Source organism: Leucoraja erinacea, chromosome 16, assembly GCF_028641065.1.
Source record: "Leucoraja erinacea ecotype New England chromosome 16, Leri_hhj_1, whole genome shotgun sequence".
In the NCBI taxonomy this organism is placed as follows: domain Eukaryota; kingdom Metazoa; phylum Chordata; class Chondrichthyes; order Rajiformes; family Rajidae; genus Leucoraja; species Leucoraja erinaceus.
This window is the reverse complement of record NC_073392.1, coordinates 26,786,209-26,798,270: the sequence shown is the minus strand read 5'-3', so window position 1 is coordinate 26,798,270 and position 12,062 is coordinate 26,786,209. Positions and strand designations below refer to the sequence as shown.

At 50.9% G+C, this 12,062-nt stretch overlaps 1 protein-coding gene across 1 annotated transcript in view; it reads right to left on the bottom strand.

Annotated features, from left to right (window-relative positions):
• LOC129704688 (plexin-A1-like) overlaps nucleotides 1-12,062 on the bottom strand; it is a 225,537-nt gene that overhangs the window by 28,491 nt on the left and 184,984 nt on the right. The window contains 4 exon segments of the mRNA XM_055647980.1: nucleotides 1,995-2,229; nucleotides 7,513-7,656; nucleotides 8,765-9,004; nucleotides 10,104-10,197. Of these exon segments, the coding sequence (XP_055503955.1) occupies nucleotides 1,995-2,229; nucleotides 7,513-7,656; nucleotides 8,765-9,004; nucleotides 10,104-10,197 (713 nt within the window).

Here is a 12,062-nt window from a genome sequence, read left to right as displayed (position 1 = left end):
TCATGGGGAAAAAGCTGGAACGTGATACTGAATTTGGATGATCAGCCATGATCATATTGAATGGTGGTGCTGGCTCGAAGGGCCGAATGCACCTATTTTCTATGCTTCTATGTAATTGGGAGTAAGCTTTTCTTGAACCTCGTGGTCACGGATCTCCGGCTCCTGTACCTTCTAGGGCGGCACAGTGGTGCAGCGGCAGAGTTGCTGCCTTACACGCTAGAGACCCAGGTTCGATCCTGACTATGGGTGCGTTCTGTATGGAGTTTGTACATTCTCCCTGTGACTGCTTGGTTTTCTCCAAGTGCTCTGGTTTCCTCACGCATCCCAGGTTTGCAGGTTAATTGGCTTCTGTAAATTGCTCCTAGTGTGTAGGGAGTGGATGCAAAACTGGAATAACATAGAACTAGTGTGAACAGGTAATCAATGGTTGGCATTGATTACCTGTTGGGCCGAAGGGCTGAATATCTAAATTAAACTTCCCACCAGTAGCAGTGAGATGAGAGCGTGGCCAGGGTGGTGTGGGTCGCTGATGATGCTGGCTGCCTGTTTGAGGCAGCGACTCCAGTAGATCCCTTCAATGGCGGAGAGGTCAGCACACAGGATGGACTGGGCAGTGTCCACCACTCTCTGTAATCTCCTTCATTCTGAGTTGTTGAATCGGGAGAAAGATAGCAGAGAAATAAAGTCATAGCAGCAGGGAGAAGTGACTCTTTGTGTAGGAGCCAGCTGAGATCAGACCCTGCTACAGCTTGCGGCCTGCCCTCAGGCTCCACAAATCCACAGTGGATGCTCTTCATCTTTAGTCCAAAGCTCCCAGAGCTCTGCGGCCTATAGGGAGATGCCAAGCCGGCTGCTCCTGCTCGGAGAATCCGGCGAACAGCGGCCCAGAAGGGAGAGCGCGTCGTGCGTTACTGTGCTCCCGGGGTCTGGCCTATCGCCCTCTGGAGGTCAGCTGCGGGAAGCGGCCCCGGGGCACAAAAGGTGGACGGGCGAGGTTGGTCTGCTTGGTCGACCGACACATCCAAGGAAGGCGACGGCTGGAGGCCCTGCAGCAGCCTGGTACTCGCTAGAGCGCGGACTGGACTTTGAAAATGGCGCCTAAACATGGATCAGTAGACTATTTCTGTACAATTTGCTCATTGTGGTATGGCAATATTCTACTGGACTGTTAATAGGAAAAGAACTTCACTGTACATTTGCACTTCACACATATGACCATAAAACACCAAAGAACCATTAATCAATGTCAAGGACAACTCTTGCCTGGAAGCACAGACAACTGTTCTCTCCATCACCTGAACTGTCCACATCCCAGGGCTGAATACTTACTGATCCCTTTCTCCCCCATCAAAATTGTCTATTGTCTATGAAGTCTAGTGCTCATACCTCCGCGGTCGACATCTTCATTGGCCTACATGTTATAGACCCATCCCCACAGAAGCAGGCCCTTCAACCCATCAGATCAATGCTGCCCATCAAGACCATCAAAGGTGTCAGAGAGTCATACAGCATGGAAACAGGCTCTTTGGCCCAACATCTATTCCGACCAAGATTTCTCATCTACGCAAGTTAGACCTACTTGCGTTTGGCCCAAATTCCTCTAAATCTTTCCTATTCGTGTACCTGTCCAAATGTTTGTTATATGTTGTAATAGTACCTAGCTCAACTACCTCATGGGGTGGGAGATTGCAACCTTCACGTGGTCCGCCCTATTTCGGCAAATGCACAATCCAATAAGATCAAATAGAACAAGTTGTCTGACATCTTTAGGCTGTGCACGACATTCGCAAGAAGAAGAACTACCTCATCTGGCAGAAAATTCCATACACCACCTCTATGTGAAAAAGTTGCTCCTATTAAATTCACCCCTCTCACCTTAAACCCTATGTCCCCTGGTTCCTGATTCCCCGACCCTTGGCTAAAAGACTCTGTGCGTTCACCCCACCCACAGAGAGTTGTAGGGAAGGAGGAAGGCCGCGCTGGGAAGCTCTCACCTTCCTTGCATTCCAGGGCCACCCGAGACTCCAGGTTGTCCATCTGCAGCTGTAGACGCTTCAGGGTGCGGTCGGCATCGCGGGACTTCCTCTTGTAGGCGATCAGCACAATGACAATGATGAGCAGCAGCAGCAGACCCCCTCCCCCGATCCCAAACCCTGCTGGCAACGTCAGCAAGCTGTCCGAGTAAATGTGCAGGATCCCAGGGGAAAACTCCAGCCCTCCCACCTGGATCTGTGGGAGCAAGAGGGGGGGGGGGGGGGGGGAGAGGAGGGGGGAAATGATGGGGGAGAGAGAGAGAGATGGAGAGAGAGAGAGAGGGGGGGGGGAGGAGAGGAGAGGGGAGGAGAGGAGAGGGGAGGAGAGGGGAGAGGAGAGAGGGAGAGGGGAGAGGAAAGAGAGGGAGGAGGAAATAGGATGGGAGAGAGAAAGAGAGAGTTAGGGGAGAGAGGGAGGGGGGAGAGATAGGGGGGGAGAGAGGTAGGGGGGAGAGCGAGAGAGGGGAGGGGAGAGAGAGAGGATGGGGAGAGAGAGAGAGAGAGGGAGAGAGGTAGGGGAGAGAGAGTGGAGGGGGGAGAGAGAGAGAGAGGGGGGGGGAAGAGGGAGAGGGAGGGAGTGGGAGAGAAGGAGAAATAGTTAATTATCAGGCCCCAGACAAGAGTAAATGAGGTCTCCTCACTTCCCATTTCAAGTTTCAAGAACATTGTGCATTTACACAACATCATCAGTGATCTACCAGGACACATGAGAAGATGTTAAAGGGTCAATAGCTACAGAGAGATGATTTTAAGAAGCGCATGAATCATTGCTGTTGTGAATCCCTCCCCGCCCCCCGCAGCGGTGCCGTGCACGATATAGGCCACTCGGCCCATCAAATCCGTGCTGGCCTCCCATTACCTCACTCATTCACTCTGTATCCTCTCGTCCCCACAATTTTCCTGCCCACTTGCGGGAATCTACAGAGGATGATGAACCAATTGATCCCCACTTGCATGGGACAGGGAGGCAAAGGGAACATCGAAGGAGACATTGGGGTAGGTCCAGAGGAGATGTGCAGAACAAGTATTTTTACACAGAGGATGGTGGGTGGCAGGGGTGGTGATGGAGGCAGATACGATAGTGGCGTTTAGGAGGTGTTTACACAGCCACGTGGATATGGATCATGTACAGGCAGATGAGATCAGTTCCACTTGGTATCATGTTCGGCACAGACATTGTGGGCTGAAGGGCCCGTTCCTGCATTGAACTGTTCTATGTTTATATACTGTATACTGCCATTAATAAATACCATGAAATATTTCAGTCCTAGCTTAAAAATGCTATAAATATATATACATTTGCATAAAGAGCGAGGAGGGGAGGGGAGAGAATTTGCATAAAGAAGCATTTTCGTAAGTTAGGTCATTTGGAATCCGAGGGGTCCCCAGTACAGGTCCACCACCAATTTTCCGGCACCCTTGGTTGCAGAGCCGTTCTGGATTATCCGTTTCACCGGACAGAGGTCACGGCCTCCGAGAGGAATCCACGGTAACAGAACGGTCGGCCTAAGCCCGACCGGGAGGCTGAGACACCGGAGGTCGGCTATGGGAACGGGTCTGCCAGCTCTGGCCGGGCGCAGTTCTAGAGCCCCGGCCACAGGGGGCCAATTTGACCCGCCAATCAGCCGCGGAAGTCCAGATGAGGTCGAGATCGGCCACCTCGCCCGACCCAGGCACCACATTTTCGGGGGGACATCCAGTGGGGGTGGGGGGATTTTGTCCTTATTAAAGGAGGGGGCCAGACCACCAGTTGCCGGAAAATCGGTGGTGGACCTGTGTATCCCAAAATCTCCAGTGTTTAGGTGCTAAAGATAAACTTTAAGAGCACTTTCAAAACATGTCCTGAATGCCTTTCACAACATCAAAGGCAACATGCCCGCACGGTTTGCTGCATTTTTTCAAAACAGCCGAACTCGCCCAGCTGTTACCAGGTTGTGTGTGTGGGCTGGCCGCTCTGAACAGACTGTGATATCACTGCCAAAGCAAGGCAGTGGCGTGAAGAATTAATAACTCCAGCAAAGACTGCTCTTGAGCCGTGTGTCCCAGTGATTTAGTCGCTGTCTTGTTCCCCACCCTCGTGTGATTCGAGATGAGGCAGTACAGGCGCGATGTGAAACAGAGGCCCCATCTGCCTGTTCTGTCAGTGTGAGAAATACCATCCTGACGTGTGAATGAGCCCAGTATTCCTGCCTTCCATGTTGCGGGGGCCCCAACCGCGCTGCAATTTACCAGACAAAATTGTAGCAAGAGAAGCAATTTGTAAGACTGGCAGTGTCCTGGCACATCCTCACACAGGGATGGTAACATGATCTGAGGCAAACAGTGTTTAGAGGTACAGCGTGGAAACAGGCCCCTCAGCCCACTGGGTCCACACCAACCAGCGATCACCCATACACTAGTTCTATCAGTGGATAGGACTGGACTTCGCTGCCTTTGTGAGTGGATGTTTTTATGTTTAATGTTAAATTCTTTTATGTTGTGTCTTATTTTTATTGGTGTGCTGCTAATGGCAAGTCAAATTTCACTACATAATTGATGTATGTGATAATAAATGTTCTTTGTATCCTACACAAACTAGGGACAGTTTACAGAAGCCAATTATAAGCTACAAAGCTGTAGAAACAAGGAACTGCAGATGCTGGTTTATACCAAAGATAGACACAAAATACTGGAGTAACCCGGCGGGTCAGGCAGCATGTCTGGAGAAAAAGGATGGGTGGCGTTATTGGTCTGAAGAAGTGTCCCGACCCGAAATGTCACCCATCCTTCTTCTCCAGTGATGCTACCTGATCCGGTGTGTTACTCCAGCATTTTGTGTCTATCTTTAACCCGCAAGCCTGCACGTCTTTGGAATGCGAGGGGAAACCGGGGCACCCAGAGAAAACCCATACGGTCACAGGGACACTGTGCAAACTTAGTACAGACAGCATCCCCGGTCAGGTTCAAACTGGGTTTGCATGTTCTCCCCGTGGCTGTGTGGGTTTTCGCTGGGTGCTCCAGTTTCCCCAAACATCCCAGAGATGTGCGGGGTTTGTAGGTTAACTGACTTCTGTAAATTATTCCTAGTGTGTAGGATAGAACTAGTAGATGGGGTGGTTGTTGCGGACTGGGTGGGCGGAAGGGCCTGTTTCCGTGCTGTAAATTAAATCTGCTGTTATCACTCAGCATCTCTAAACTAAACTCCTATCAATTCTCAGCGTATGGGATCAGAGCAGTGAGCACTGAACGCTGTGGAAACGGTGCAAATGCAATCACCACAAGCCTTTATATTTCTCTTTCTTTGAGTCTATTGCTGAGCAAACAGTCAGCAATCTTCACCGCGCAAGATTTGCACGCTGCCCACTTTTAATCTGGAGTTTGAGACTGGATGCACCCAAGCGGAAAATAAATGCTGGCACAGAGGCGTTGAGCATTTATCAGGAGTGATCTGTGGTTTGCCACAGCCCTTGACAGGCTGTCTACCCATGTGTCACAGGGCTCTCAGCACAGGAGAGAGAACTGCAAAGCCAGACCTGTTTAATTTGAAGTGTTCAGCGGATGCAAATAACAAAATATTATTAGAGACAAAGGAAGTGCAGGTGCAGGAATCTTGAGCAAAACACCATGGCACAGTAGGTAGAGGCACTGCCTCACAGTGCCACAAACCAGGTTCCATCCTGACCTCAGGTGCTGCGTCTGTGTGTGTCGGTGTGTGTGTGTACGTTTGTCAGTGGCTGTGTCTATGGTTTTCACGTTCTCACTGCGGGTGGTGGGTTTTTCCACGGATGCTCCAGTTTCCTCCCACATGTTTGTCGGTTAACAGGTGTGTGTGTGTGTGTGTGTGTGTGTGTGTGTGTGTGTGTGTGTGTGTGTGTGTGTGTGTGTGTGTGTGTGTGTGTGTGTGTGTGTGTGTGTGTGTGTGTGTGTGTGTGTGTGTGTGTGCGCGTGTGTGTGAGCGTGAGTGTGCGCGTGCCTGTGTGTATGTGTGTGTGTATGTGTGTGTGTATGTGTGTGAGCGTGTGTGTGAGCGTGAGTGTGCGCGTGCCTGTGTGTATGTGTATGTGTGTGTGTGTGTGTATGTGTGTGTGAATGTGCATGTGTGTGTGAGTGTGCGTGTCTGTGTGTGGGCATGTGTGTGTGTACACATGTATACATATATATATATATATATATATATATATATATATATATGTGTGCATATATGTATACATATATATAACAAACACATATATATCATATATTTTCAAATATATATTAATAAATATGTATGTATAGACATACACACACACAAACATTTCACTAGTTAGACACAAAATGCTGGTATAACTCAACGGAACAGGCAGCATCCCTGGAAAGAAGGAATGGGTGACGTTTCAGGTCAAGACCCTTCGCATGAAGAACCTTACACTTCCTTATCTCTACACAGAAACTTAGAAAGTAGGTGCAGGAGTAGGACATTCGGCTTTTTCAGCCAGCCATTCAATATATAGCGGCTGATCATATAACCATATAACAATTACAGGCTGACCCTTCTCGATCCTCCAAAATCAGTTCCCCGTTCCTGCTTATTCCCCCATATAACCTTGATTCCTTGAGCCCTAAGAGTTAAATCTATCTCTCTCTTGAACACATCCAGTGAACTGGCCTCCACTGCCTGCTGTGGCAGAGAATTCCACAGATTCACAACTCTCTGGGTGAAAAAGTTTTTCCTCATCTCAGTCCTAAATATCCTACCCCTTATTCTTAAGCTGTGACCCCTGGTTCTGGACTCTCCCAAAATGGGGAACATTTTTCCTGCATACATTTTTCCTGGACCTACTTCCTTATCTATGTACCTCCCATTCCCCTGACATCAGTCTGAAGAAGGGTCTCGACCCGAAACGTCACCCATTCCTTCTCTCCAGAGATGCTGCCTGTCCTGCTGAGTTACTCCAGCATTTGGTGTCAGTCTTTGGTGTAAACCAGCATCTGCAGTTCCTTCCTACATGTTACACTAGTTTAATTATGGATAGTGTCAGTGTTTTGTTTTCTGATGTCCCTCGATGAGACACAAGGCACCTCTAGATAGTTAAAAACAAGGTTTTATATTTTAAACTTTAGTGATCTTTTAGTTATAATAAAAATCTAGTTTTTTTTAACTGTTCTGAAGTGGTGAGGCCCGATTGCCAATCTAATTAATAAAATGTATTTAATAAATGTTAGACACAATGTGCTGAAGTAACCCAGTAGGGTCAGGCAGCATCTTCAGAACTTGAAGGGCCCCGACCTGAAACGTCACCTGTCCAAGTTGTCCAGAGATGTTGCCTGACCCGCTGAGTTATTCCCGCACTTTGTGAGTAGGTTTGCCAATGTGGGTCTTACAGTCTGTTGACACTGGGACCGGCCACAGGCACCACATCAGGTAGAATGGGTCAACGCCAACCAGAATGGTTCCCTGGCCGGGGTGGTGGGGATCTCTGTCCCGAGCGACCAAGAAGGAGATCGGACGAAGGACACTCACCAGGACTCTGTGCTCGCCGGTCAGGTTGGGTGGTTCACACAGGAGTTGCGTCTCCGAGACGGTCAGCGCGCACTGGATATCCCCGATCAGCACCGTGTAGTTCAGCTTGACATTGCCTGGCGTGTTGGGGATCAGGTTGCGGCCCTGGAGGGAAGAGGTGGGGGGAGGCAGAAGGTAAAGTCTCCGGGTGACGGAAGGCCGATCTCCCTCCTGCCTCGCGGAGAGAGAGATACGCGCGAGCGCTGTACAGAGAGCCCCGCCACATCACGTCCCAGCCACAGTGAAGTCGGCGCGGGCGAGATGTAGCCTCCCTCCATGTGCACGCGATGGGCTTCACCAATAGTTGACCTCTGACCTTCAACATCAGTCGACCCCTAACCTCCAACAATCGACCCCTAACCTGACCCCTAACCTGAGGACTTGTTCTTACTAACTGTACCTAAAGTCCGTACTGAACTGGGAAAAGGGCATTTAGTTATGCTGCTCCCTTCACATGGAACCAGCTGCAGAATGAACTGAAACTTAAGGAGCTGGTTTCTATAAACAGATTTAAATCCCTTCTTAATGATGTTGAAGCGGGCTCTACTGTCTGTACATGCTTTGTTTGATGATGTTCTGACTGTGACTCTATTTATATGTTCTCTGTTGTTTTTTAATTATTGTCTGTAACTGTGGAACTGTGCTGCTGCCTGTCTTGGCCAGGACTCTCTTGTAAAAGAGATTTTTAATCTCAATGAGACTTCTCCTGGTTAAATAAAGGTTAAATAAAAAAAATAAAACAACAGTCGACCCCTGATCTCCACAGTCGGCCTCTGACCTCCACCAATAGTCGACTCCTGACCTCCACTCACTGTTACCCCCCAGACCTTCACCACCAGCTGGGCCCTTGCGCATGCTCCTTACGACCAGTTTCACAGAGGTTGTCCATAACTCCACCTCCCTGTCCGTTCCCCGAGTCCTCCGGCACTGATCCACACCCCCCTGCCCCCAACTCACCTCTCCCCCCTCTTCTTCCCTCCTCCTCCATATCCCCCTTCCCCCTCCCAATCTGCCCCCTCTATAAACCCACCTCTCCATCCATCTGCCCCCTCCCCATATCACTCTCCCCCCCCCCCTGGTCCCCATCTTGTCCTCCCGTCCATTTCCCAAGCTCCGCTATCCCCCTAATCCACCTATCCCTGTCTCCCCCTCACCACGCCCCATATCCCCCTCCCCCCCACTGCCCTTCCCCATATCCCCCTCCCCCACTCACCTTGAGTATGACGGGGGAGCTGGGCTTCAGCTCAAGGGATCCTGTGGGGCTGAGCATCTCGAAGGTGGGGTCGGGGTGGTAGGTGAAGCCCGTCCCGTTGATGACTCGCACAGACTGGACATTGTCCATGATGAATCCCACCTCGTCGGGCTGAGCGGGGCTGTTCAGAGAGACGGAGTCGGGGCCCACGATGGATGGAGCTCTGCAGACCATGGCCGTGTCGTTCAACACCCTGCAATCCTGTGGGGAACATGGTACCGCCGTCACACGCCAGTCACACGGCAAGCACACGCTCCAACATCACGGGAAGGGCCATGGCAATGCACCCGCCGCGCGGGAGAAGGTGCAGGAACAGGAGGAGGCCAGTGGGTGGCACAGTGGCGCAGCGGGTAGAGCCTTTGGTGTGTGGGACGAAACCGGAGCACCACACGATCACAGGGAGAGCAGACAAACTCTGTACTCAGCACCGGTAGTCAGGATCAATCCCGGGCCTTTGGTGCTGTAAGGCAGCAACTCTACCGTTGTACCACCGTGCCACTCTAGAACTAGTGTGGTTGCTGGTTGCTGGTCGGCACGGGCTCAGTACTTACGCACTGTATCTCATAAGTTTAGAGTGGTGGAGACTGTTTTATGCTCAATGTTCCAACATTTATAGCTTCTTGTGTCTGCACAGATAGAGAGAGACATAGTCCCTGATCGAGAGCCAAGAGACACGCAGATTGCGACTCGCTGAAGAATCCAAAATGGACATTTTGAATTATTTTTTTGCAGTGAATAGTTAGGGTGAAAACGTATTTTCTGGAGTTTGGTGGAGGAAGCTTCACTTGGAAGGGATGGAATCTGCAGACGGTGGGCACAAAGTCGGGAGTGAGATCAGTTAGATTGGCTTCGGGGTGGCACAGTGGCGCAGCAGTGGAGTTGCTGCCTTACAGCACCAGAGACCCAGTTCAAACCTGACTACGGACACCATTTGTACGTTCTCCCTGTGCTTCGGTTTCCTCCCACACTCTAAAGACGTACAGGTTTGAAGGTTAATTGGCTTCTGTAAAATTGTAAACAGTCCTGAGTGTGTAGGGTAGTGTTAGTGTACAGGGATCACTGGCCGATGCAGACACTGTGGGCCGGTTTCCACGCTGTATCTCTAAAGTCTAAATTAAAGTTTACGTTGAGGTAGTAAGGAGTTGATGGGATGAATGGCCTTCACCCATGCAGTAACTATTCTGATAGTGGAAGAGGTTCAACATGATCATGCATCGGTGGTAAATGAAACCCTCCCACCTTCCTCGCTGCCTGATATACCCTCCATCAGGGTGAAGCCGTCGTACGCCCAGGCACTCACGTTGGTCGACTGCACTTTGCCGTACTTCGCTCGAATCCTGGGCTCCTGGATCGTGGCGAGGTTGGTGCCTGTCACTGTGAGTGGAGTCCCACCACTTGGTTATAGAGAGCGCGCAGAGAGTGTGGGGAGGAGAGAGCGGGGAGTGGGGGAAGGAGAGAGATGCGAGGGGGAGGAGAGAGGGGGAGAGAAAATGAGAGAGAGTGAAGGTGGGAGAGAGCAGGAGAGAGAGGGAGAGAGTGAGTGAGGGAACAAAATAGTGGGAACGAGAAAGGCAGAGAGGGAGAGAGGGGGAGAGAAAGAGGGGGGGGAGGGGGGGGGAAGGAAGGGAGGGGAGGGGGAGAGGGAGGGGGGGGAGAGGGGAGAGGGGAGGAGGGGGAGGGAGGGAGGGGGGAGGGGGGTAGGGGGGGAAGAAGGGAGGGAGAGGAGAGGAGGGAGGAGAAGGGAGAGAGGGGGAGGAAGAGAGAGAGGAGGGGGGAGGGGGAGAGAGAGGGAGAGGAGGGGAGAGGGAGAGGGAGAGGGAGAGGGAGAGGGAGAGGGAGAGGGAGAGGGAGAGGGAGAGGGAGAGGGAGAGGGAGAGCAATAGCGGTAGGTGGAGGGTGGGTGGAGGGAGGGATAATGGAGAGAAAGAAAGGGAGAGTTGTAGCGACGTATAGAAAAAAGATATTGAGAGAGAAAAGAGAGGGAAGGGGAGTGCGGGGGGGGAGAGATAAAAACAATTGATAAATCACCAGTGGGTTGGAATATGTCCCGTGTCCTGCGGTCTCCCGTTCACGAGCCCGATATTTCAAAAGCATCTTAAACATCACATTCTCCTCCACCACCACCCTGTTAAACTAAACTAAAATGAGGGAATGGGTCTTTTAATCTTGAGTAAGGGCTGAGAGCACACACTCAAACTTAAACGATGAATAATGTGTGTGGAGGGCAGCAACGAGACGGTGACATTTATTCAGCCCTTGGCACAGGGGAGTTGTCAGCGGGCGCCGAGAGTCCATGAATAATTCTCCAGGAGTGGTCCGTGCTGTGACAGGGTCGGGGACCTCTCTCACTGTCACACCAGCAGGGTCACCAACTCACTCACCCAACCAGCCATCGCATTTGTGTGGGAAGGAACTGCAGAGGCTGGTTTAAATCGAAGATGGACACAAATTGCCGGAGTAACTCAGCGAGACAGGCAGCATCTCTGGAGAGAAGGAATGGGTGACCTTACGGGTCGAGACCCTTCTTCTGCCTGATGTCAAGGGAGTGGGAGGTACATGTAGATAAGGAAGTTTAAGGCGTGAAAACAGGATTACACGTATGGAGATCAAGGGAAATGTAGAATAGATCATTGTAAGTTGGGAGAAGCTAACCACAAAGCAAACGGAGATAAAATGTTTAAGAAGGAATTGCAGATGCTGGAAAATTGAAGGTAGACAAAAATGCTGAAGAAACTCAGCGGGTGAGGCAACATCGATGGAGCGAAGGAAATAGGCAACGTTTCGGGTCGAAACCCTTCTTCAGACTGATGTGAGGGGAGGGGAGGGGGCGGGGGAGGAAGAAAGGAAGAGGTGGAGCCAGAGGGCTGAGGGAGAGCTGAGAAGGGGAGGAGAAAGTAAGGACTGCCTGAAATTAGAGAAGTCAATGTTCATGCCGCTGGGGTGCAGACTGCCCAAGCGGAATATGAGGTGCTGCTCCTCCAATTTCCGGTGGTGCTCACTCTGTCCATGGAGGAGACCCAGGACAGAAAGGTCAGTGTGGGAATGGGAGGGAGAGTTAAAGTGTTTAGCAACTGGGAGATCAGGTAGGTTTAGGCAGACTTAGCACCCAGAGAAATACCATGCGTTCACGGGGAGAACATACAAACTCGGTACAGACAGCACCCCTGGTCAGGATCGAACCCGGGTCTCTGCCGCTGTAAGGCAGCAACATTACAGCTGCGCCACTATGCTGCCTATTTAGAACGTTGGACAATACACA